The sequence below is a fragment of the Anomaloglossus baeobatrachus genome, chromosome 8 (genome assembly GCF_048569485.1).
Source record: "Anomaloglossus baeobatrachus isolate aAnoBae1 chromosome 8, aAnoBae1.hap1, whole genome shotgun sequence".
Lineage (NCBI taxonomy): Eukaryota > Metazoa > Chordata > Amphibia > Anura > Aromobatidae > Anomaloglossus > Anomaloglossus baeobatrachus.
In genome coordinates this window covers 183208804-183236661 of record NC_134360.1, presented here as the reverse complement: position 1 = coordinate 183236661, position 27858 = coordinate 183208804, and the positions used below count along the sequence as shown (strand labels likewise).

At 49.7% G+C, this 27858-nt stretch overlaps 1 protein-coding gene across 1 annotated transcript in view; it reads right to left on the bottom strand.

Moving 5' to 3' along the window:
• LOC142249374 (putative ferric-chelate reductase 1) overlaps nucleotides 1-27858 on the bottom strand; it is a 160609-nt gene that overhangs the window by 55807 nt on the left and 76944 nt on the right. Inside the window, exon 8 of the mRNA XM_075321010.1 lies at nucleotides 5144-5306. Coding sequence (XP_075177125.1) covers nucleotides 5144-5306 — 163 coding nt within the window. The remainder of the gene's footprint in view (nucleotides 1-5143; nucleotides 5307-27858) is intronic.

Sequence of the window (27858 nt, the reverse complement as noted above, 5' to 3'; positions counted from 1 at the left end):
AGTTGGCCCCGCCCACCGAGGAGATCACAGTCCTGGAGGCGGGAAAAGAGAGCAGATTAGTGTTGGATGTGAGAGTGTGAAGAGTAAAGTGGTAGTAGAGCAACGATCTGAGAGCGTCCGGGTGTGTGCCCCGGACAGAGACAGCAAGGTTAGCAGATGGCGGTGACCGTCTGCAGGAGTGGCCTATCGGAGTTGCCGTAAGGGCCGTGGACGGGTGGTGGCCCGTCGGTACCGGACCGGTACACAAGGAGAAGCCAGCACCATTGGCAGGGGCCTTTCGGATCCCGGCAAGGCTAGGAGTCGCCGTGAATTTGCCAAATCCGTCAGTGAAGGGGACCTCCGGGTTTCCAAACAACTAAGTCCCGATTGAAGGCAACAGTCCAACCGTATGAGAGAGACACCGCCACCGCCATGGCACCAGTTTCTCAGGGCCAGCGCCTGCGGGCAAAGAGGGGCTCCTCTGGCCCATATCCAAGCCGGCGAGCGGGTTACCAGTGGGAACCCATTGGAACCAACAGAAGTACTAGGTGCAGGAAAAGAGACAGTCACCGTTAACTACCGGGGAAAAGCAACAGCAGCCGTCTGTGGGAACCGTCCCTCCAGCCGTATGTTTTACCGAGAACTGTGTCATCATCTCAGGCTGAGTGAGTACCACCGTGCCGTGTGGCACAGCGCTGCCCCCGCGACCCTGCACCTCACCAGGCCCCGCACCCGGCCTGCCATCACCCATCCTCCACCCCATCACTGGGCCCCGGGACAACCAACCCCTACCCACGGAGGGGAGAACTAACAACTCAGCTGCTCCCTGTCACCGCTCCCGGGATCCCCATACAGAGCAGCGGTGGTGTTACCAAAAATCACCACAACCGTGGGTGGCATCACGGACAATATTCCCCAAAACCAAACCACCCCTTTTCACTCACGGGCGAGGAGCTCCGCTCGAGTCCCCGGGATCCGGCCCACCGCTCGAGCCACCACCGAGCAGCAGCTGCCGCAGCAGCAACGGCGGCCGAACCCGAGCAGTGGGAGAGCACAGCGTCCCCTCCTCCTCCCGCGACACATGTTAAAAAAACGTAGTGTGAAAGCAGCCTAACAGGAAGAGTGTTATGTGCAGGAGCAACAGGCCCAGAGATAGATACTTTAGTAACCCTGGAAACTTAGAGCACAGAGGGAGAAGCGACAGAGAGGGATATAGTCAGACAGTCAAGGAAGGAAGTTCTACAGAGACGTTCTTGAGGTGTGTCAAAAATAGCAGTTGCACTCAAGTAAAGGGAAGGAGAAAAAACAAGAATGTTGATGGTGAACATTGGAATATGAATATGTGCTGCCCCAGCAGCAGATCGAACCGCTCGGATCCGTGGGCAATGTCCGTTCGTGTCTCAAGGGTCTCCGGACCTGGGGGCTTGGGGCCACACTCTAAAGTAAGAGGGAGTATTTGCAGGGGAGTTATAGTTCGTGACACCACCCGTGGTGTGCGGTAATTGGGAGTACCACCGCTGCCGCTGTTAGGAGTACCCGGGGTGATGGAATAGGGCAGCAAGGTGTCGGTACCCTCCACGGGTAGGGGTATGCCCCGGGGCTCTGGAAGATGATGCTGGGTGTCGTGACGCGGAGATTACTCATGTACTCACTCAGCCAATAAGCAGACGCTGACAACTGGGTACACCAAGTCTCTAGGTGCCGCTGCCTCTCATGGGAAGCTCGTCCGGGTCCCGTCCCCTGCAGTGCTGCCTGGTGATCCGTGACCTGCCTCCTGGTACAAAGTTTAGATTTACTGTAGTGGCCCGGTAGTCTGGAACTTGACGTCCCCGCTCCCCACTGTGGCTAAGTGTGGGAGCCTGCTCTCAGGGCTCACACTTGGGATTTCAGTGGGCTGTGTATGTGGAAGGCCCTATCCCCCTCATTGCGCTAGTGCCCAGATTCTGGAGCTCGTGGGAACAGTCAATAAAGGCTCCGCTCTCCTCAGGTTAATTGCCGGGTTGCCTGAAGCTTCTCCCCGACCTAGAGTCCGTGTACCCCGCCGTGCCTTCTGTCCCGGACCGGTGATATTACCATGCTGCCGACCATTCACTCAACAGGTCCAGGCACTTTGCCTCAATGCCCTGTGACCGGGGGTCCGACTCCTCTAGGTCCAGACCACCGCTTGCAACCTAGACAGCTACTATGGGGAGCTACCGCTCCCTGCTTCCTCCACTTCACTCCCTTCTCACTTCACTTCCTTCACTTCACTTTACTGACACTCTCCTGACCCTCCCTTCGTGACCCCTAGGTGGGTGACCCTATTCTGCTCAAGCCACCCACTGGTGTGTCTGGTGGGTGTGGTGTAGGGTGTTCCTAGGATTTGATTTGCTGTTGGAGGCAGCACTGTAAGATGGGGACTCAGAACCATGAGGGATTTGAATACTGCACTAAGGGAAAAGAGCGTGCAGTACCCTGTGATGATCTGATAGTCCAGGGGCGTCACAAATACGCATTACTGCCAAGAAAACATGAAAACATATTTTTAACAAATATAAGTTACTTAGCAAATAAAGGTGGCCAAATTTACTTGTGCCTAGTCACCCCGTCAAGGTGTAACTCATCTGGGTCCTACTCTAATTGCTATGCCTCTCTTGTCCAAACAGACATGAGAGTTACACCTTGACGTGGTATCTTAGCACAGGTAAATTTGGCCACCTTTATTTGCTAAGTAACTCATATTTTTTTTAAAAAAAAGGTTTTCAAGTTTTCTTGGCAGTAATACAGATTCCTATTCTAATATTCACCATCTACATTCTTGTTTTTTCTCCTTTCCTGTACTTGAGTGCAACTGCTATTTTGGATATTGTAGGTCATGTTCAGTATGCACCAGTTCAGATTATGAGATTAGGAAGTGCTGGCAATTTTTCTAGTTCCTAAGATGTGGACGTGTCCTGGTGTGGGGTCCGTCAGGGAAGGTCTTCTCCATTGTGTCCTAAGGCTCACCTTAGGCTGGGCAACATAGACACCATCCAAGGTGGTGAATGATACGGGAAGCCGAAAAAGATAAGAAACAGGAAAAAAAGTTAAAGTTTGGACTCAGTTGCTGAAATGCTAATTGTCATGGCCGTCTCTCTGCATATAGAAACTTGTGACAGGATCTAGGCCACAGTCTCACACCGTCATCTGAGACTCCTTATATCAAATGCATTTCCTTTTCATTTGATGCTTCTAGGGTTAATGTCGATTTTCCTTTCCAGCAGCTTCTGATTCCTGGCCTCAGGTGGTTCCGGTTGGTGACCACTCCCTTCCCATATATATGGTCACATCTCGCAGTTGAGGGCGCCAGTTATTATGATTCATTCTGAAGTTAGGCCTCGAGGTGGAAGAAGCTGTTGGAGCCCTTGTGTAAAGCGGTGTAGGCTGCAGTCCTGGTGTCTGACTGCTGCCATGAAGCAGGGCTTCCTAGGGTTTCAGGTTTCCTGCTTGATGACAGGTGCAGAACCTGTATATAACTTGCTAGGAGTGCAGGATGCAGCTGCAAGGGAGTGCAGGAGGTGTCCCATCATCCGCCTCTCTAGTACCAGGGCTCACTGTTATATTGTCCCCGGTGTACCCCTTGTTAGTTGTGGTGAACCCTTTGTTTGTTGTGTGTCTCTCCGTGTGCCAGACCTTCCACAAGCACACAAAAGGACAAAAGTAATTTGGATGCAATAGTGTTTTAATGACAGACTATCTGCAAAAAAGAAACACAAATACCTCAACCAGAAATAGTGCAAAAGCCAACATTTCGGCCAAGATTGGCCTTTATCAAGGTTTTGAGTATCCTATACTGATGAGTAAGAAGAATTGGGAGTCTACAAGAAAGTATCTGAAAGGAGGCGTCGGTTTTTATAGGTATATTGCAATACCCAAGGAGGCACGTAGGATAGGTAGAGGGAAAGATGAGATGCCTTAGCAGCAGGAGGAAAAGGGACTGGGTCCCAGGGGTCAGTGGTGGCAGCAGGATAAGGCAGCGGGTCCCTCTACCTATCCTACGTGCCTCCTTGGGTATTGCAATACACCTATAAAAACCGCCGCCTCTTTCAAGATACGCTCTTGTAGACGTCCAATTCGTCTTACTCACCAGGATAGGATACGCAAAACCTTGATAAAGGCCAATTTTGGCCGAAACGTTGGCTTTTGCACTATTGCTGGTTGAGGCGTTTGTGTTTCTTTTTTCAATAAAACACTATTGCATCCACTTTTGTCCTTTTGTGTGATTGGGATTTACCTAACTATAGTCTCTTTTCCCTGAAGCACCTCCTACTTCATAGCAGTAGAGCCCGGCCTTATCCCTATATTTTAACAGACCTTCCAGAATTCTGAGTGGGACACTAATACCCACCCGAGGGCTAGATAGGAAAAGTACCCAAGCAGAACAGCTACAGCAGAACAGGATTGTGTGACCATGTCTGTCCAGAAGATTGCAAGTCAAATAAAGTGTCTGTTGTTGTGTTGCCAAGAATTTCTCAGTGTGATGTGTTAACCTGCTATGTCTCCAACAGTGACCAGCAGTGGGGTGGCTGACGTACCCCAAAAGACTCAAGTGTTACACCCTCCCAGCACATGTTCAAACTAATGTAGGGGAGTGGAGCCCTGTCCGCCATCACCTGGCTCACTCCTACACAGAACTGTTGTAAGAGAACACAGTATTGATCGGTAGAGCGAGTGCTCCTTTGTATAGATAAGTAGTGTTATATATTTGCCGGCTGAATTATGGTTTGGCAAATTGTTTGGCTGGCATCATGTGATCTAGTTTGTCTTAAAAAAAAAATCTTCCTTAATATAAGATCATTAAAAGACATATTAAAAAGAAATAATCAACAACAGCATAGTAGTGGTGGGAACTATACCTACGTGATTTGCATAAATGTTCTAAATAATGTTTTAATTACATTTAAACAACGATTAAGGTGTTATCAATAATAAAAGTATTAACAAGGACTTGATGATCATATGATCATCATCTGTCTTCATATTACTCCTTATATACCTGATAAAATATACTCTCTGAATTATGAAGTTACAGACAGTAATAATTAGTCTACACGCCAACCACATTTGATAGGTTTATCAGCATGGAAGAGGAAAACATTATCACACATAAGGAACTAGCATATACTGCAGCCTCAGATTTACTCACCGTTATCAGAGGATCCATAAGCCATTAATATAAAGTACATATCAGAACTGTTACTGGAACGGGACTGTTGGATTGGAGGTTGTGTTGAGATTTGATTTCTTGACGTAAAAGAACACTGTATCACACCATTGTTGAATGAGCTCATCCTGACATCTACATTGCTCTGTCAAATAGGAAAAAGAAAATTTTACTAGGATGTATGCAATATGAAGAAAAAATGTGGATAAAACATTGGGAACAACAACTGAAGAGAATTATTATCTCTGAAAGACACCATACAAATTAGACTAATTTGTACCGAACCCATCAATAACAAAAGGCTAATGCCGGCGTCACACGGGACGATCTATCGTGCGATCGCACAAGCGATCGTACCCGCCCCCGTCGTTTGTGCGTCACGGGCAATTAGTTGCCCGTGACGCACAAAGACGTTAAACCCCCGTCACACGCACTTACCTCCCGGGCGACGTCGCTGTGGGCGGCGAACATCCTTTGCCTGTAGGGGGAGGGACGTTCGGCGTCACATCGTCATCACACGGCAGCCGGCCAATAGAAGCGGAGGGGAGGAGATGAGCGGGACGTAACATCCCGCCCACCTCCTTCCTTCCGCATTGCTGGCGTGACGCAGGTAAGCTGTGTTCGTTGTTCCCGAGGTGTCACACGGAGCGACGTGTGCTGCCACGGGATCAATGAACAACCGGAGCACAGAAGTAGGAACGACATTTTGAAAATGAACGACGTGTCAACGAGCAACGATAAGGTGAGTATTTTTGCTCGTTACAGTCATTCGGAGGTATCACACAGTACGATCTCTCTGACGATGCCAGATGTGCGTCACTAACGACGTGACCCCGACGACATATCGCCCGATATATCGTACCGTGTGATTCCGGCATTAACTAGTTTCACACATCCGTCTTTTCGCCGGATTGGCGGTTACGGCGCACTCCAGTACAGTGTATGCAGTACAATGACAGCGCGACAAGCTCGCGTCACATGCTGTCATGTGACCCGGAATTTGCAGCGCTGCCATTGTACTGTATCACACAGTGCGCCGGAACCGCCAATCCGGCGAAAAGACGGGTGTGTGAAACTAGCCTTAGCTGACAGTCTAATGTACTGTATATGATTGCAGGGAGAGAAAAGGATCAGGTATGTAATTTTTTGGAGTGCACATCCCTTTGTTCTCTAAGAGATACTGCACCAGAGAGTTCTGGTAGAGAACCGCTCAAAGAGAACACAGTATTGATCGATATAGTGCATTTTATTTGTATAGGACAGTAGAGTTAGATAACTGCCGGCTGAATGATGGTTTGGCTGTTTGTTTGGCTGGCAGCTATAAGTGCATCTCAACTAATTAGAATGTCATCAAAAAGTTAATTTATTTCAGTAGTTCAATACAAAAAAGGGAAACGCATATATTATAGAGTCATTACAGACAGAGTGATCTATTTCAAGTGTTTATTTCTGTTAATGTTGATGATTATGGCTTACAGCCAATGAAAACCCAAGCCATTATCTCAGAAAATTAGAATAATTACCACAAAACACCTGCAAAGGCTTCCTAAGTGTTTAAAAGGCTACACAATCATGGGGAAGACTGCTGACTTGACAGATGTCCAGAAGGCAGTCATTGACACACTCCACAAAGAGGGTAAGCCACAAAAGGTCATTGCTAAAGAAGCTGGCTGTTCACAGAGTGCTGTATCCAAGCATAATAATGGAAAGTTTAGTGGAAGGACAAAGTGTGGTAGAAAAAGGTGCACAATCAATCGGTGTCACAAACCACCGGGGGGGTCACTCAGAAATCCCCCGCGCTGGCTACCAGTACGTCACAATCGGGGGGTAACAAGTGGGGGTCACCCCTCCTTTATACCTCCCGACCGACAGACAGAGCACGTGACGCGCTCTCTAGCGCCCCTCTTATAGTCAGGCCAATTATGGAATTGCCCGACAATAAGCAAGGAGGCGCTATACTACTTATGCCGATTATTGAAGGGTCCCCGGTGAGAGTAGGGTATATATTCCCCCGACCTCCGCGGGCGGAATATATAAAACCTCCCCGAATCTCACTGGCCTCCCCACAATAATCCTTGGCACAACTCGCTGCCACCAACCGCTTCACGGTAACTATTAGCCGAACACACAGACGTGGGATTCAAGATCGAGATAACAGAACAGCCCAAGATTAATTATATAATTTAATCAGCCTAAAGCACACTAGAAACTACAATATATACAATAGGGAATCTACAGAATATACATAGGTCAGAGTACAGTTACAGATAAAGCATGGTTTACAAACAGGTATGCAATTCAATCAGTTACCTTGTGCGTCTGGCCACAGGGGGGCGCTGTAGACCAGGTTTCTAGGAACTCCCACAGATGTTTCCTTGCACGTTGACCCCCAGCGAAAGAACACTGGAAAATGGCCGAAGTAGGGTTATCAACCTGGGCAAATCCAGGTCCCCTCCTACCTTCGTGACCTCAGAGGGAGCACTGCTCCACCCCTGGCTGGAGTTATGGACAAAATCCACAACATGGAATATGGCCATAACTTTGCCTGGGAGCGTCGTAGGCGGACGCCGACGCTCTCATTGTGACAGCTATGAATTTAGCTACAGAATGAGAGGACTCATGACTTGTCTACTAGTTCCCCATTGGCTGATATCACGCCTGGGGTATTTCCCAAGCTCCCGCTCCCATAAAAAGGGTGTGCCAGCATCGTCCGCATGCGGAGACACCATTTTTATGGTTGCCATATTTATCGGAAATATGGCTTGCGAGATATGAACCATTTTTTACTGGAGTCGTTCTGTCTGGATACTTCCAAGCTTGCTAATTAGATAGCAGCTCCTACCACAGGGTCACGGCAGGGAGTCCTCCTGTGTCCATTGTTCCCACATCATCTCATCTCCATATCACAGGAGATGGCCATGGAGGTGTAACACCTTCACAGATGCTGGACATTGAGAACAAGAAGGGAGGGGGGGCACTGCCAGGGAGTGATGAGCGATTATGACTGGAAGTCATAATTCATCTTCATATCCCGGGATTTGCCTCACACCTCCCCCCTTTTGAGGGCGCTAGGGGGCAGCACACTCCGGTGTTCCCCCCGTGCGCCCGTCCGCGACCTCTCCTTGTCGGGACAGCCCGTCTGCGTTACCGTGGTCACGGCCCCTTTTGTGGCGAATGGTGAAGTTGTATTGCTGGAGCGCAAGGCTCCATCGCAACAATCGCCCATTCGTCCCAGAGACGGTGTGCAACCAGCTGAGGGGATTGTGGTCCGTCTCCACGATGAAGTGGCGCCCGTATAGATAGGGTTGCAGACGCTGCAGGGCCCACACTATGGCCAGGCACTCCTTCTCCATCGTGGAATAGGCCACTTCCCTTGGTAACAGCTTCCTGCTCAGGTACAAGACTGGGTGCTCTTGGCTCGCAGAGTCCACCTGGCTGAGCACCGCACCGAGGCCGAAGTCACTGGCGTCGGTCTGTACTACAAACGGCCGCGTGAAGTCGGCTGCCTGTAGCACGGGCGGGCTGGACAGGGCGTCCTTTAGGGCCTGGAAGGCTGTCTCGCAGTCCATTGTCCAATCGACTGCAGAGGGCAGCTTCTTCTTGGTGAGGTCCGTCAAGGGCTTTGCCAGGCTACTATAGCGTGGAACAAACCTCCTATAGTACCCAGCGGTCCCCAAGAAGGACATCACCTGCTTCTTGGTCCTGGGGGTGGGCCAGGATGCGATGGCCTCCACTTTCTCAGGCTCGGGCTTCAGTGTTCTCCCGCCTACCCGGTGACCGAGGTACTGGACCTCGCTCATGGCCAGCTGACACTTTCCCGGCTTGATGGTCAAACCTGCCCGGTGGATCCGCCTGAGCACCTGTGCTAGATGCTCTAGGTGGTCCTCCCAGGTGGGACTGAAGACGGCAATGTCATCTAGGTACGCGGCCGCGTACCCTTCAAGTCCCTTGAGCAGGGTGTTGACCATCCGCTGGAAAGTGGCAGGGGCATTCCTCATCCCGAATGGCATCACCGTGGACTCGTATAGTCCAAATGGGGTAATAAAGGCAGAGCGTTCCCTGGCCTTGCGAGTCAGGGGGATCTGCCAATATCCCCGGCTCAGGTCCATGATGGTCAGGTACTGAGCCCCGGCCAACTGATCGAGCAGGTCATCGATGCGTGGCATTGGGTACGCATCGGCGACCGTGACAGCATTGAGCCCCCTGTAGTCCACGCAGAACCGAGTGGTTCGGTCCTTCTTAGGGACGAGGACTACAGGCGAGGCCCAAGCGCTGTTGGATGCCTGGATCACCCCCAGCTTCAGCATCTCGTCAATCTCCTGGCGCATGTGTTGCTGCACCTCCAGGGAGACCCGATATGCTGAACGCCGGATCGGGGGATGATCCCCAGTGTCCACGTGATGGACAGCCAAGTCAGTCCTTCCGGGCTGGTTGGTAAACAACCCCCGGAAGGGGAGGAGGGTGGCCCACAGCTGTGACCGTTGGTCCTCCAAGAGCTGGTGGCCAACCTCCACATCCTCAATGGATCCGCCGGCCCTAACCTGGGCTAGCATATCCAAGAGGGTTTCCGCTTCTCCCTCCTCGGGCAGGTTGCACACGGGGAGCGCACACGCCTCCCGCTCATGATGTGCCTTCATCATGTTCACATGGAAGGGCTTCCGCCTTCCACGGGCAGGGTCCAGGGTGACCAGGTACGTCACAGGGTTGAGCTGCTGGTACACGAGGTATGGGCCTTCCCAGGCTGCCTGAAGCTTGTCCTGTGGTACGGGGACCAGTACCCACACCTTTTGACCCACTTGGTAGGTCCTCTCACAAGCGTTCTGGTCGTACCAACGCTTCTGATCGGCCTGGGCTTGAGCCATATTGTCGTGTACCAGTTGCGTCAAGGCCTGCATTTTGTCCCGGAAGCGCATGACATACTCGATAACCGACACTCCAGGGGTGGCCAAATCCCCTTCCCAAGCCTCTTTCACCAGAGCCAGGGGGCCCCGCACACGTCGCCCGTACAGGAGCTCAAACGGTGAGAATCCTGTTGAGGCCTGTGGAACCTCCCGGTAAGCAAATAACAGGTGTGGGAGATACCGCTCCCAGTCACGCCCATGGGAGTCGACCAACATCTTAAGCATCTGCTTTAAGGTGCCATTGAACCGCTCGCACAGGCCATTAGTCTGTGGATGGTACGGGCTGGCCACCAGATGTCGCACCTGGACTTGCTTACAGAGGGCCTCCATCAGCTGGGACATGAATTGAGTCCCCCGGTCAGTGAGCATTTCCTGGGGAAAACCCACTCGGGAGAAAATCTCCAGCAATGCGGTGGCCACCTTGTCAGCCCGAATGGACGACAAGGCCACTGCTTCTGGGTACCGGGTGGCATAGTCCACTACCGTCAGTATGAAGCGTTTCCCGGAGCTGCTGGGGATGGCCAGCGGGCCGACCAGATCCACAGCCACCCTCCTGAAAGGCTCATCGATGATGGGCAGAGATACCAGTGGGGCTTTGGGGCGTGGCCCCGCCTTCCCCACTCTCTGACAGGTTTCACACGAACGGCAGTAGGCAGCCACATCGGCCCCCATTTTTGGCCAGTAGAAATGCTGGTTTAACCTGGCCTTGGTCTTAGCGATCCCTAGGTGTCCGGCCATCGGAATCTCATGTGCGATCTGCAACAACTCCGTCCGGAACGGATAGGGTACCACCAACTGTCGGTCCCTGGGCCACGCCTCCGGTGAACCCTGCTGGACCGTGGCCCGGTACAGCCGTCCTTGGTCCCAGACCACTCGCTCCGGGTCCGAGTCCGAGGGAGGCTGTGCCGCCTGCTCCTTTAGAGCTTTCAGGCTGTCGTCAGCTTCTAACGCTGCCTGAAACCCCTGACTAGATGTGGCCAGAATCGACGAGACTGTCACATCTTCGGTCAGTACCCCGGGACCTGTGTCCTGGCCTCCACCTGACTCGGCTGCCACTTGGTCAGAAGGGGAAGAGCTATCGGACCTCCGGGAGGCCCCTTGGCTTCCAGCACTCCCACTGCGGGTGACAGCGGCCACAGCCGCTGCGACCGTGGGTCGTGCCTGCTCCTCCTCCGTTCCTGACCAAGTCGCCGGTTCAGGCAGACCTACCTGGCTTCCTGACACCCCGGTTGTGGGGGAACCATGCACCGAGATCTTACCTGGGAGCACTTCCGCTCCTGGACCGGCCCCAATCTCACCTGCCTGTTCCCCTCCTGCAGCAACAGAACCCCGCTGTGAAATCTCTGGGGACCCCACATTTGCTGTGGTAGCCCCCACCCCACACACTGGTCCTCCCCCTGCAGCACCCTGCTCTCTGCTTATCCCTGCAGAGGGCAGCAGATCCCAGCTCACAGGCTGATTAGTTGTAGAGGCATTGTCACACCTTTCTCTGACCCCCTCCCCTGTCACAGCTGCAGCTGTGTGTGTGTCTATGGTGTCTGTGCAAGCAGAAATATCAGAGTTCACTCCCTCCTCCCTTACATCATTCATAGATAACACATTAACATTGTTAGGAGTCATGTCAGTACGGGCTGAAGGTTCAGCCCTTGGGGGGGGCCCAAACTGGGAGGTTATCTGCCCCAAATCTGTCCCAAGTAGCACGTTTGCAGGGATCCGATCAGTTACCCCCACCTCTCTCACCCCTCGCCCTGCGCCCCAGTCCACATAAATGTCAGCAACAGGCAGCGCCGGGTCAATGCCTCCAATCCCGGAGACAGCGAGGGTTTTTCCAGGGATCAAGTCTTGGGGGGACACCATCTCAGGCCGCACCAGAGTCACCTCCGAGGCGCTGTCTCGCAGTCCTATGGTCACAGACCGGCCGACGGTGACAGGTTGGAAGCTGTCCAGGGACCTACCACCACCCCCACCCACACAATACACCTTGGGCGGCCCTTGGGACGGGGACGGAGCCGGGGCCTTGGGACGCTGAGGGCACATGGCCTTGAAGTGTCCAGGTAAGTTGCACTGGTGGCACCGTCTTGGTTCTGCCACGGGCCTGGAGAGGGGAGTTGAGGGGGACACCCCCTGCAGTCTAGGGGCAGGTGGGGCAGTCGCAGAGTTCATCTTACCCCCTCTCCAGGTGCTGCTGGTGGCTGCTCTCCTGGCCTCAGGAGCCCGATTGTTGGTGTAGTCATCGGCCAGGGCAGCTGTAGCCGTGGACCCCTTTGGCTTCTGGTCTCGGATGAACTGGCGGAGATCCTCAGGGCAGTTCCACAAGAGTTGCTCCGTGATGAACAAGTCCAGGATCTCCGGTCCGGTGGAAAGCTGCAGGCCTTGGGTCCAGTGGTCGGCAGCTCGGGCAAGTGCCCGCCGGTGGTCAGCCCAGGAGTCCTTTGGTCCCTTTTGCAGGGTCCGGAACTTCTTGCGGTAGGACTCTGGAGTGAGGTTGTACTGTTGGATCAGGGCCCGCTTGATGGTGTCGTAGCCCTGATCTGCCTCAGCAGGCAAGTCCCCAAGGATATCCAGGGCCTTACCCCTTAGACGGGGGGTCAGGTATTTGGCCCACTGATCCTTGTCCAGATGGTGCTGCAAGCAAGTCCGTTCAAAAGCAGTCAGGAAAGAGTCCAAGTCTCCATCCTTCTCCAGCACTGGGAAGTCCTCAACACAGACCTTTGGAAGTTTGGTGTTTTGAAGGTCACATGTGGCTGATGAGGGCCGGAGCTGAGCTAGCTGCAGCTGGTAGTCACGGTCTGCCTGTCGCTCTCGCTCTTCACGCGCTGCCTGCCGCTCCGCAGCCTCACGCGCTGCTTGCCGTTCCGCAGCCTCAGCGTCACGCGCTGCTTGCCGCTCCGCAGCCTCAGCGTCACGCGCTGCCTGTCGCCCACGCTCGGCCATGAGTATCTCGTAGGTATCCCGGTCTCCAGCCATCTGGCTCGTTGAGGACCCTTGGGTGAGCTGCTCCTCATCTTGTCCATCAGTGCCAGGTTGTGCAATGTCCTCTGCAGAGCTGTTCTCTGGCGTCGGGCTCTTGGAGGGCTCGTGGACAACCTCCTCATTACTGTCCACAGCACCGTCCTCCCTCTCTTCGGCTCCTGCTTTAGCATTGGCCAGTTGCATAGCTCTGCTCCTGGTGCCATCAGCCATTCTTGCAGACTTTTGGTCACTGACACAGAACTGACACCTGATGCCTCCACACACCTTACAGTATCTGCACTCTGACACTCTAGTGTTGAGCTAGTCTGAAGACCCCAGCAGCCACAGCTGCTGCAGGCAGTCTTTAGTGTCTGGGAGTATGGGTCTCACACTCACACACACTATTATCTCGATCCCACCGCTATGCCACCAATATGTCACAAACCACCGGGGGGTCACTCAGAAATCCCCCGCGCTGGCTACCAGTACGTCACAATCGGGGGGTAACAAGTGGGGGTCACCCCTCCTTTATACCTCCCGACCGACAGACAGAGCACGTGACGCGCTCTCTAGCGCCCCTCTTATAGTCAGGCCAATTATGGAATTGCCCGACAATAAGCAAGGAGGCCGCTATACTACTTATGCCGATTATTGAAGGGTCCCCGGTGAGAGTAGGGTATATATTCCCGCGACCTCCGCGGGCGGAATATATAAAACCTCCCCGAATCTCACTGGCCTCCCCACAATAATCCTTGGCACAACTCGCTGCCACCAACCGCTTCACGGTAACTATTAGCCGAACACACAGACGTGGGATTCAAGATCGAGATAACAGAACAGCCCAAGATTAATTATATAATTTAATCAGCCTAAAGCACACTAGAAACTACAATATATACAATAGGGAATCTACAGAATATACATAGGTCAGAGTACAGTTACAGATAAAGCATGGTTTACAAACAGGTATGCAATTCAATCAGTTACCTTGTGCGTCTGGCCACAGGGGGGCGCTGTAGACCAGGTTTCTAGGAACTCCCACAGATGTTTCCTGCACGTGACCCCCAGCGAAAGAACACTGGAAAATGGCCGAAGTAGGGTTATCAACCTGGGCAAATCCAGGTCCCCTCCTACCTTCGTGACCTCAGAGGGAGCACTGCTCCACCCCTGGCTGGAGTTATGGACAAAATCCACAACATGGAATATGGCCATAACTTTGCCTGGGAGCGTCGTAGGCGGACGCCGACGCTCTCATTGTGACAGCTATGAATTTAGCTACAGAATGAGAGGACTCATGACTTGTCTACTAGTTCCCCATTGGCTGATATCACGCCTGGGGTATTTCCCAAGCTCCCGCTCCCATAAAAAGGGTGTGCCAGCATCGTCCGCATGCGGAGACACCATTTTTATGGTTGCCATATTTATCGGAAATATGGCTTGCGAGATATGAACCATTTTTTACTGGAGTCGTTCTGTCTGGATACTTCCAAGCTTGCTAATTAGATAGCAGCTCCTACCACAGGGTCACGGCAGGGAGTCCTCCTGTGTCCATTGTTCCCACATCATCTCATCTCCATATCACAGGAGATGGCCATGGAGGTGTAACACCTTCACAGATGCTGGACATTGAGAACAAGAAGGGAGGGGGGCACTGCCAGGGAGTGATGAGCGATTATGACTGGAAGTCATAATTCATCTTCATATCCCGGGATTTGCCTCACAATCGGAATAACTGCAGCCTTGATAGGATTGTTAAGAAAAAGCCATTCAAAAATTTGGGGGAGATTCACAAGGAGTGGACTGCTGCAGGAGTCAGTGCTTCAACAGCCACCACACACAGAAGTATCCAGGACATGGGCTAGAACTGTCGCATTTCTTGTGTCAAGCCACTCATGAACAATAGACAACTCCAAAAGCGTCTGGACTGTTCTCAGTGGTCCAAGGTGTTGATTTCAAATGAAAGTAAATTTTGTATTTCATTTGGAAATCAAGGTACCAGAGTCTGGAGGAAAAGTGGAGAGGCCATAATCCAAGCTGCTTGAGGTCTAGTGTGAAGTTTCCACAACCAGTGATAGTTTGGGAAGCCATGTCATCTGCTGGTGTAGGTCCCCTGTGTTTCATCAAGACCAAAGTCAGCGCAGCCGTCTACCAGGAAATTTTAGAGCACTTCATGTTTCCCTCTGCCAACAAGCTTTTAGGATATGGAAATTTCCTTTTCCAGCAGGACTTGGCACCTGTCCACACTGCCAAAAGTGCCAATACCTGGTTTAATAATCACATTATCACTGAGTTTGATTGGCCAGTAAACTCACCTGACCTAAACCCCATAGAGAATCTATGGGGTATTGTCAACAGGAAGATGAGAGACACCAGACACAACAATGCAGACGAGCTGAAGGATGCTATCAAAGCAACCTTTGCTTCCATAAAACCTCAGCAGTGCCACAGGCTGATCACCTCCATGTAGTCCAGTCAAAATACGGTTAGACCCAGAACAAATTCCAAGAAAGCGTTTTAGGATTTTTTTTTTATTACTATTATATGTGGGGAACAACATATTAAAAGTTTTCCAAAAATTGATCACCACAAAGGTTCTAACTATGACGTCATAAGACGATGACAGCCATCGCACTAAAAATAACGAATATTTCCCTATTTCAAAGCTGTAGCTGTAGGTTACAAAAGAGTTTGCATTTTTTATACTATATATTTTCATATAACAATAACAATCTTTATACAAAGTTTTATACTAACTACATGGACAGGCGAGGTCATGACGTCATCAATGACGTCATGACGTACATGTATATTTCTAGAAATTATAGAATTAATATACAGTGCATTTTAAGACCTACTTCATCACTGAATAACCATGTCAGGTCAATAGTCACTATTTTCATCATCAGACACTGCTTCCTCACTCATATTGTCACAATGCTCTTCTTGATATGGTCCGCATACCCGTGAACAGGTAAGTCCGTGTCTTTTGCAAGTGCACCGAAGTGTACTACAACCACGAGAACAATTGCAGTAAATTATTTTCAGAAGTGTTTCTGGCGTTTTTGTTGGATGACATTGACACTGCTGCCTTAACAATCTCCACATCTGCATCCCCCTCTGATTGTATTACGTGGCAACCTCTGTCATTCATGCGCTGTGAAACGAGATTGATAAGAGACTGTTTGTTCTCCACATTCGAAAGGAAGTCCTCCTTTTTCCTGACAAATTTCGTTCCTTCAGCAATGTTCACTTTGTTACTTGTTCGATTTTTTTCACCGTCCCTGATGGGTAATGTCCTTAGTGTTTGGTCATCCAATGTAACCATCAAATACAATCGTAGCCTTACCATAGTGCTTTACTGTGAAAGATGCATAGTCTTCAGCGATTGAACAATATGTCTTTCCTTCTGACCACTTCAGTCGATGGAGAAGAGAACCTCCGTCAAGCACATAATGTTCCACTTCTGGTACATCCTTGAGTACTGCGTCATCTGAACTCTGTTTTTTTTATAGCAGCCATCAGTTGTGCTTTGTTTGGTTTGCGTAAGAGATGTTTTGCCTCGAAGAGGGATGGTGGGTATGGTGACAGTTCATAGGCCATCATCTCATCAAGGGAAAGATCAGCAGTTTGAGACACCACAAGAAACCTTTGGAGCAAAATAGCGGGGTCTATTGTTTTGTCCTTAGCAACATCAATTGCCTCACTGGATGCCAGGGTCTTGGCTTTCATTGACCGCTTGTACTTAACTGAAAACAGTGATTGACCCTCCATTGTTGCCACTATTTCTCTGCCAATGGTGAACAGGTTATGGACATTCACATCCTTATTTGCATTGACACCGGTGATAATGTTGCGAAGAGACACTTCATAAGAGAAAGGTGAAAAGGTCTCAAGTTTATCTGCAATTTTCTCTAGGTCTTCACGATCTCTTCTTGTTCTTGACGTTCTTGCCTCCTTGTGTTGTTCACTGGAGACAAAGCTCTGGCGAGTGAAACCCTGCATTGCATCACTGTAGGAAGAGGACACTGGCACCCACAAGGCCCTCTAATGCTCGGACATTCCACTTCCTCTGGTGACTCCTCCTGCAGTTTTTAGGGAGTGCAGCAGAGCTTGCTCGATGACTAGGTCGCAACCCAAGCCTGCCCAGTACTGATCAGTACACCTTACAACATGCAAGCCGTTCATAAATCTATGGAAGACTGATGGCATATCATCTTCCAGAGTGGTCATAGACTGGAGGTAAAGGTAGGCGGCCTTCACATAGATCCCATGCCCAGCAGCTGCAAGAATGGGCAAACATTCGGCTACAGCATGAAGGTGCATCAGCCAGGATCCTGTACAATCGGCCTCGATAAGCTCCCTTGCAATTCCTATCATCTGTTGGTAATTCAGCCAAAGCTTACTGGTGCGAGAGTGAGCGGATAATCCGTTTCTTTTGGTGGACAAGAGGTGGACAATTTCACTAAGGCAGGTAGAAGTGATGACCGAATTCAAGTCAATCTCCCCTGTCAGTGTCCGAGCATACAACTGCTCAAGTTCTTGCAACAGGTCTGCAAAACCGGGATGGTGGCAAAGCACTTTGTCTGCAACTTGCTTTAACATTTTACAGCTTTGGCGGCCATATTCTTTGATATCACATTTGGACCCTTTGTGGTAACCCTATCTTGGTAAACGTTTAGTATGTTTTTCCCTACATGTAATACTACCAAAAAAACAATAAAACGCTTTCTTGGAATTTGTTCAGGGTAAAGGTTTTTTTTTTTGTATTTTGACGCATTGATGCAGTAATTCATGCAAAAGGAGACCTGACCAAGTATTGAGGCATTTACTGTACAGACTTTTCAGTAGGCGCCAACATTTCTGAGTGTAAAATCATTTTTTCAATTGGTCTTATAGAATATTATAATTTTCTGAGATAATGACTTCAGTTTTCATTGGCTGTAAGCCATAATCATCAACATTAACAGAAATAAACACTTGAAATAGATCACTCTGTGTGTAATGACTCTAAATATATGGTTTCCCTTTTTGTATCAAATTACTGAAATAAATTAACTTTGAGGATATTCTAATTTATTGAGATGCACTTGTATCTAAAGTGTATGGCAGGCTTTCTTCCTTTCCTTTCACATTTCCCAGGATTTGGTCTTCTGGAATCAATTAATCACTCCTGTGTGGTGTGAACAGGGGCGGACTGGCCCACCAGGAGGTCGGGAGAACCCCCGGTGGGCCCCTGCTATTGATGGCCACGCCCCCTAGGCCCCGCCCCCCTACCCCCCCTGGGCCCCTATGGATATGTGTGAGAGGGCCCCCCCTGGCCGGTAATTTCACTAATCATATCGGCACATTGCCGATATGATTAGTGACAATCCCATTCGATCTCTCTGCTCTGTCTGCTGTCACTGTCAGTGCCGCGTGGCTCTGACTCATCTGCGCAGCGACACTGCAGGAGGAGGCTGTCTCAGAGTGATGACTGCTTCCTTCCTGTGCAGGTGCTGGAAGCATCGCGCTGCGGAGGACGGACCGGCGTCACCCCACTGGCTGCAGCAGCACGTGAGTATAGAAGGCGGGGGCCCCGGGGGAGGGTGCGGGGGCCCGGGGAGCGAGCAGGGGCCCCGGGGAGTGCGGGGGCCCGGGGAGCGAGCAGGGGTCCGGGGGGGGGGTGGTGCGGGGGCCCGGAGAGCGAGCAGGGGCTCCGAGGGGGGGGGGAGTGCAGGGGCCCAGGAAGGGTGTACGGGGGCCCCGGAGGGGGGGGGTGTGGGGTCCCGGGGAATGAGCAGGGGCCCCTCATACTCATCTGTCTGCAGCCTCCCGGTGCCATGTCCGCTCCCGGTACTGCGGCTCCGGCTGTGTGCAGACGGTGGGACACCTCAGATAGCTGCAGGACCTGGCGCTGATCACCTAATGCGGTCACCTGATGGAATCAGCTGACAGTGATAGTGACAGCGGTGACGCCGGCTTTTTACTACCCGGCCGGCTAAACTATCAGCTGATGCCATCAGGAGACTTTATCAGCTGATTACCGCCGGGTCCTGCATTGATTGGTCTGACAGGAGTCTGCACTGAAGTGTGTGGGGTTTTTTTCTTTTTTTTTTTCACTGATGCATCAGCTGATTGTATAAACGGCTTTTATACAATCAGCTGCTGTGTCATGGAATTCACATCCTTGATCCTGACACATCATCTGATCGCTCTGCCTTCCAGCAAACGATCAGATGATATTGGATCTGGATTTGACGGTGCGGGACAGGATTACTGCGGAGGGGGGTTATTTATTTCAATAAAGATGGAGTCACTAATTGTGTTGTGTTTTATTTCTAATAAAAATATTTTTCTGTGTGTTTTATTTTTTTTATTTTTACTAGAAATTCATGGTGGCCATGTCTAATATTGGCGTGACACCATGAATTTCGGGCTTAGGGCCAGCTGATAATATACAGCTAGCTCTAACCCCATTATTACCCAGCGAGCCACCTGACATCAGGGCAGCTGGAAGAGTTGGATACAGCGCCAGAAGATGGCGCTTCTATGAAAGCGCCATTTTCTGGGGTGGCTGCGGACTGCAATTCGCAGAGGGGGTGCCCAGAAAGCTTGGGCACCCTGCACTGCGGATTCCAATCCCCAGCTGCCTAGTTGTACCTGGCTGGACTCAAAAATATGGCGAAGCCCACGTCATTTTTTTTTAATTATTTAATGAAATTCATGAAATAAAAAAAAAAAGGGCTTCCCTATATTTTTGGTTTACAGTCGGGTACAAATAGGCAGCTGGGGGTTGGGGGCAGCCCATAGCTGCCTGCTGTACCTGGCTAGCATACAAAAATATGGCGAAGCCCACGTCATTTTTTTGGAGGGCAAAAATCTCCTGCATACAGTCCTGGATGGAGCATGCTGAGCCTTGTAGTTCTGCAGCTGTCTGCTCTCCTGCATACACTAGTGGAGAATGAAGAACATATTGAAGAAGGAAATGACATCAGATCTTTTTTTTCAACAATCTTTAATGGCATTGTTCACTGATAAAAAACGCATAAAAAAGCAGTGAGCAAAAACGCAGCCAAAAACGTGGTAAAAACGCATCGCGTTTTTACCGCGGGTGCATTTTTGTGCGTTTTTCTGCGGCCAAAAATGCACAAAAAACACCTAGTGCGCACATACCCTTAGTGTGCAGAGAGCCGCGGAGGATGGAAGACAGAGGAGAGGCCACTGGTGCTTGGAGCAGGTAAGCGCTCAGTGAGCCGAAGATGCAGGGAGAGGGGCCACATAAGATGGCAGCTATATGTGGCTATATGGGGAGAGGGGCCACATTAAGATGGCAGCTATATGTGACTATGGGGAGAGGCCACATAAGATGGGAGCTATATGTGGCTATATGGGGAGAGGGGCCACATTAAGATGGCAGCTATAGTGGCTATATGGGGAGAGGGGCCACATAAGATGGCAGCTATATGTAACTATATGGGGAGAGGAGCCGCATTAAGATGGCAGCTATATGTGGCTATATGGGAAGAGGAGCCGCATTAAGATGGCAGCTATATGGGAAAAGGAGCACATGGGATGTGATCTGCTGGGGAAAGAGGCCATAATGGGATGGGATCTGCTGGGGAAAGAGGACATAATGGGATGGGATCTGCAGGGGAAAGAGGACATAATGGGATGGGATCTGCAGGGGAAAGAGGCGATAATGGGATGGGATCTGCAGGGGAAAGAGGCGATAATGGGATGGGATCTGCAAGGGAAAGAGGCCATAATGGGATGAGATCTGCAGGGGAAAAGAGGCCATAATGGGATGGGATCTGCAGGGGAAAGAGGCCATAATGAGATGAGATCTGTATGGGGGAAGGTCGTCCATTCCTATTTTAGCAGGGCTCCTTTAGTAATAATTTTTAAAAACTGTAGAAAAATCATTTAATACAATAAGAGTGACAGTGACTGGAACAACTGGTGCTGGACAAGAGAGTGCAGGTATTGGAGGGGAAGGAGATTTTACTTTAAATTACTTGTATTTTTTGGTTGAGGAAATTGCGTGAAAATGGGTGTGGCTAACAGAATGGGTGTGGTTTTCAAATGGGCAGGGTTTACAGAGAACTTGTTAAAAATTTGAATCCCACCCCTGCTATATACAGTATGGTAACTGCATGGTGCTGGTGGACCCCAAGATTGATTTTTCCTGGTGGGCCCCAGGTACTCCAGTCCGCCGCTGGGTGTGAACAATATCATTTGTTAGAGTAATAGTGTGATGAATAATTTCTTGACACAATCTGGGTATTCTGATACTTGTGGATGAATATTTGTACAATAGGTCTTATGACACAAAAATAGGCTTAAAAGAGAACATGACAGCTGATACATGCTGCCCAGTCCACAAGCAGCGTGTATCAGACACTGGCTGGCTGTGTGACTTCAACCATATATTAAACACGCTGAAACACTGCAGCGCCAGGAACCGAGCTGCCCATGAGAGTAGTCGTATAAGAAGGTCCCCGGTGGCTTCTCCCTGCTTGTTACCCTAGATTAACAGGTCTCTCCCTGTAGGGCTGGGCACAAAAGGCAAACATATTTTCTTTTAATAAAATTCATGTCTTTCCAGTGCTACCATTATCCTTACTTTCATCAACAGTTTCAGTGAAAATTTGTTTTGTGGAAATCAACTGGCGTGAATACTACCTATACAATACTGCATAGGATTGAGCCCCAGTCCAGACCTGGGAACATAACACCACTATGGCATGAATTTTCCTTCGTAACTGATATGCTAAAGGACGCTTTACACGTGGCGATTTATCGTGCGATCGCATGTGCGATCGCACCCGCCCCCATAGTTTGTGCGTTATGGGCAATTTGTTGCCCGTAGCGCACAAAGTCGGTAACCCCCGTCACACGTACTTACCTCCTGAACTACGCCGCGGTGGGCGGCGAACATCCTCTTCCTGAAGGGGGAGGGACGTTCGGCGTCACAGCGACGTCACACAGCGGCCGCCCAATAGAAGTAGAGGGGCGGAGATGAGCGGGACACAACGTCCCGTCCACCTCCTTCCTTCCGCATTGCCGGCGGCCACAGGTAAGCTGCAGTTCATTGTTCCCGAGGTGTCACACGGAGCGATGTGTACTGCCTCGGGAACAATGAACAACCGGCGCGACGCGCAGAAGGACGATCGATTTTTTTGAAAATGAGTGACGTGTCATCGAGCAACGATAAGACGAGTATTTTTGCTTGTTCACAGTTGCTCGTAGCTGTCACACACTACGATATGTCAAACGATGCCGGATGTGCGTCACTAACGACATGACCCCGACGACATATCGTTAGACATATCGTAGCGTGTAATGGGCCCTTAAGGAAGGGTAATTGAACAAGAAATTGTACACGGACGCCACATTTTCTGTGGTCAGGACATCATGGTTGACACAGAAAGCTGGATTTTACAGGAAATTATGTTGGAAACATACTGTACATGTCATACAGGAAAGAATCACAAAAGTGAGTGCAATCTTAATTTTTGTAAATATTTTCTTTTCATCAGACAACACTGAAGATATGACACTGATATAATATAAAGTAGTCAGTGTGCGGCTTGTATAACAGTGTAAATTTGGTGCCCTCTATATAATTCTACACACAGCCATTAATGTTTAAACACTTGGCAACAAAAGTGAATACACCCTTAAGTGAAAAGGGTCAAATTGTAACCAAAGTATTAATACTTTGTGTGGCCACCATTATTCTCAAGCACTGCCTTAACTCTTTTGGGCATGGAGTTCTCTAGAGCTTCACAGGAGCTGTTGGATCCTCTTCCATTCTCCATGACGACATCAAAGAGCTGGTGAGTGTGAGGGTATGTGCGCACGTTGCTTTTTACCTGCTTTTTACCTGCTTTTTTGCTGCTTTTTCTTCTGCGCTGTTTAATGCCAAAATGGATGTGTTCTTCTATTCAAGCAAAGTCTATGGGAATTTGGGTTTCTTGTTCACACTATGTTGTTCAAAATGCTGCCTTTTTGTGGCAGAACTTTGGTCAAAAACTCAGCTTTGCAGTGCAAAACCCAAATGGCAAAAACAATTGACATGTTGCTTCTTTGAAAAGCTGAGTTTTTGACCAAAGTTCTGCCTCAAAAAGGCAGCATTTTGAACAACATAGTGTGAACAAGAAACCCAAATTCCCATAGACTTTGCTTGAATAGAAGAACACATCCATTTTGGCATTAAACAGCGCAGAAGAAAAAGCAGCAAAAAAGCAACGTGCGCACATACCCTTAGAGACCTTTCGCTCCTCCACCTTCTGTTTGAGGATGCCCCACAGATAATTAATTTAATAATTTTATTCATTTTATATAGCGCTGTTAATTCCACAGCGCTTTACATACATTGGCAACACTGTCGCCATTGGGGCTCACAATCTAGAGTCCCTATCTGTATGTCTTTGCAGTGTGGGAGGAAACCGGATTACCCGGAGGAAACCCACGCAAACACGGGGAGAACATACAAACTCTTTGCAGACAGTGTCCTTGGTGAGATTTGAACCCAGGACCCCAGCGCTGCAAGACTGCAGTGCTAACCACTGAGCCACCGTGCAGCAGATGCTCAATAACATTAATGTCTAGAGGACGACTCTACCACTCCTGCTTTTCATGCCATCCATGCTGAACAGACGAGATGAAGCTGGTGTGGGTAGTAAACTCTGTATAACAGGCTACTATCTCCTGTTCCTCCTTCTTAGCCTAATCCCCATTATCACCTAATTGGTGCTGACAAGATGATATGAGGCTGGGTTGGGTAGTATCATCCTGTGTACTTTCTCCATCTTCACCTGATGCACATGCAAAGCTTCCCCTTTAATTGTGAGCAGCGAGTATTTGAGTAGACGCAGAAGCGGGATGGTTACTCTGATTATGGCACTATTGCCGCTCAACATCTTGGTTGAGTCCTCAAAGTTTTGCAGAACATCATGTGGAGTTCAAGCACATGGGTACGTTTTCACAGCAGTCGGTGAGCTGGCACTTGCAAGCACTGCTGAACTGGCGGCAGTTGTAGCTGACTTGAGAAAACGGGCGCACAAGCAGCGTACCTTCACAGGTTGCTCAGGCGAATTCTGGTAGGTTTTCAGAAACTGCTGAACCACTAAGATGGGCACTTGAGCCAGGCATGGAACATGTGCGAGCTTGCCAAGCTTCAGAGTTGCCACCAAGTTATGGCTGTTATCACACATGACCATGCCTGGTTGTAGGTTCAGCAGTGACAACCATAGATCTGTCTGGACTGTTAAGGCCCCATTACACGCTATGATTTATCTGACGATATGTCGTCGGGGTCACAGTTTTCGTGATACACTTTCGTCGTCGTTAGCGACGTCGTTGCGTGTGACACCTACGAGCGACTCCAAACGATCGTAAAAATAGCGAAAATTGTTGATCGTTGACACGACGTTCATTTTCAAAATATTGTTAGTCGTTTAGAATGCAGCAGACATATTGCTACGTTTGACACCCCGCCAACGACGAACAACATCATTAGTGCGTCCGTCATAAGCGACACGGGCGTGTCGTTACAAGCAATGCTCCATGCCTCCTCCGCTCTGATTGGTGTCACGCCAGGGTGTATGCTATGGACAAATATAAGCCTCTGTCGTTGCCGGAATAGTTGGGAGGAATGCTGTGTGACGCTGTCCACACGACCGCCTTTGTCAAACAATATATCGCTGAACGATGTAGCGTCGTTTGTGAGATGGGTACGTGTGACCGCTACAAAACGACCTATGAGCGATCTCGGCAAATTGTATCAACGATCTGGGCATGTCACATCTCTAACGAGATCGCTAGCGATGTCGTTGTGTGTAAAGTGGCCTTTAGACCTTTCAACAACTCTGCGGAGATGTACTGCTTGTCACCTAAATAAATTAGTTTCAGCAGAGCCTGTTACTGCTTCACTTAAGGCCCCGTCACACTAAGCAACATCGCTAGCAACATCGCTGCTAACGAACAACTTTTGTGACGTTGCTAGCGATGTTGCTGTGTGTGACATCCAGCAACAACCCGTCCCCTGCTGTGAGGTCGTTGGTTGTTGCTGAATGTCCTGGGCCATTTTTTAGTTGTTGCTGTCCCGCTGTGAAGCACAGATCGCTGTGTGTGACAGCGAGACAGCAACAACTAAATGTGCAGGCAGCAGGAGCCGGCTTCTGCGGAGGCTGGTAACCACAGTAAACATCGGGTAACCAAGAAGCCCTGTCCTTGGTTACCCGATATTTACCTTTGTTACCAGCCTCCGACGCTCTCACTGTCAGTGCCGGCTCCTGCTCTGTGCACATGTAGCTGCAGGACACATCGGGTTAATTAACCCGATGTGTGCTGTAGCTAGGAGAGCAGGGAGCCAGCGCTAAGCATTGTGCGCTGCTCCCTGCTCTGTGCACATGTAGCTGCAGGACACATCGGGTTAATTAACCCGATGTGTGCTGTAGCTAGGAGAGCAGGGAGCCAGCGCTAAGCATTGTGTGCTGCTCCCTGCTCTGTGCACATTTAGCTGCAGGACACATCAGGTTAATTAACCCGATGTGTGCTGTAACTAGGAGAGCAGGGAGCCAGCGCTCAGTGTGCGCTGCTCCCTGTTCTCTGCACGTGTAGCTCCGTGCGCTGGTAACCAAGGTAAATATCGGGTTGGTTACCCGATATTTACCTTAGTTACCAAGCGCAGCATCGCTTCCACGCGGCGCTGGGGGCTGGTCACTGGTTGCTGGTGAGCTCACCAGCAACTTGTGTAGCGACGCTCCAGCGATCCCTGCCAGGTCAGGTTGCTGGTGGGATCGCTGGAGCGTCGCAGTGTGACATCTCACCAGCAACCTCCTAGCAACTTACCAGCGATCCCTATCGTTGTTGGGATCGCTGCTAAGTTGCTTAGTGTGACTGGACCTTTAGTCAGTGCTTCCAGCTTCCACTGATATGGGCGACAAGTTGGAGATAAGGGATGCGGAGAAGAAGGGGGTACAGGAAATGGTGTAGGAGGTAGGGGAAGCCATGATGCAACTAGGACCAACTATTCAAGGTTTTGGTAGCATATGTGTCGTTCCAGGGTCCGACTTGGTCCAGGTCTCCACAAGATTCACCCAGTGTGCTCTCAGGCAAATGCAGTATCCCTCGCTACAAGCACTTGTCAACGTGTCTATGTGTACCTTCCAAGTAACTGTGTTGGTCAAGGTATCGGGGATCTTATGGGACACGTGCTTTCTGTAAATGTGCCTTTTTAGTTTAAGGGCCTGTGGTTTGCTGGCTTTGTATTTTTGCTTGTGTTCCAAGGCCTGGGGTAGGGACAGCTGAACGCTCCGCTGGAACGAGGAAGTGGATATGGTTGGTGATGATGGTTTTGAATGTTCAAGTGATATGTCCAGGGGTGGGCAACACCTAACCGTTAGCAGGGGAACGTACTATGTGTGGCTGCTCTGGAGAACAGTATACCTCCTTCTCCCTCAGACGAACCACTGCCTCTTTCTTTTCTGTCTGTTGCAGTGCTGTGGATGCTACCCCCTCTGCGTTGCTGTGCTCACTCTGCATGCCACCTTCCCATGTTGGGTTAGTGACTTCATCATCCATTACCTCATCTTACACTTCTGCACTCTGGTCCTCCTCCAGACTTATTAACTTAACATGACTTGTTGGCAACTGTGTCTCATCATCATCCACCTCTTGAGACAGTAATTTCCATTCCTCACCATCGTTTTCTTCTTACCGTGGTTGCTCAAATATTACTGGACATCGCCTCATGTCCCTCTTGAAATGTGCAGGGTGAGAGGCCAGAATCAATACATGTAAAGAGCTCTTTGGAGAATCCCAGTGCTGGATCACGTGTCTCCTGGGACTCGCCATGGTGGTAGGAAGGCGGATCAGGGTAAGGATTATGTGGTCCAAACTCCTAGCTAGTGAGACTGGAGCGTGTGGAAGATAGGGTGGTGCTGGGACATAGACTGGAAACATTATCTGCCATTCAACTCACCACCTGTTTGCACTGTTATTGCTTCAACAGTGATGTCCCGTGTGCCCCCCACCTCCTGCAAAGTGGGACAGGAAGATAGGTCTAGATCAGGGTGCACCACCATCAGCATGATGTCCACTTCTCTTACCCACAGCACATTTTAAATTAGGTGTGCAGCTAAGAGCAGAATTAAAAGGTACTAGAATAAAATAGATGTAGGCCTGAAAACGACTTTTGTTTTTTCATTGCAGCAGCAAGGACTGTAAGTTTATAAATTATTTCAAAGATAACAATAGAAAAACTTGCATCAGCCCACTATTCCTGGTCTGTCATGTTGAAATACGGTGCATGGATTATAGTCCGACTAGCTGGATCGCACAAGTCCAAGTAGAAAAAATATGACCATGAATAAGAGCCTGAGAGCTTGAAACATGTAGATTTGGTCTACCATCTATGTTCTTTCAATCTTATTTTTTTTTTTATTTTAATCATCTAAAATGAATGTGATGCTTTAATTAATACATTTATGGCTTTCTGTAATAAAGGTGCTGGAATTACTATTTTTTCTATATAAATTAGAATCCCTGCCTAGATGCCTGTAATGCACTATTCCTTTTCTAGCAGCTCTCCCTATACTAAATGCAGCTCACAGTGGTATTATTAGAGATTATATTTATTTTTTTACATTGTAACAGCAACGAGTGTAAGGCAATAATCACTCTAATATCCCTTCTTCGGCAGCTCTCCCGACACTGTTTCTGGAGTAGAGTGAGCCAAGCGTACAGTCACCAGATCGTATATAGACCTGATGATGCACTGCGGCTTGCCAATCACTGCATGTTTAGTTCGTTAAAAACAGCCACGCTGCATGTGTCGCAGGTGGCGGAGCGCTGCGC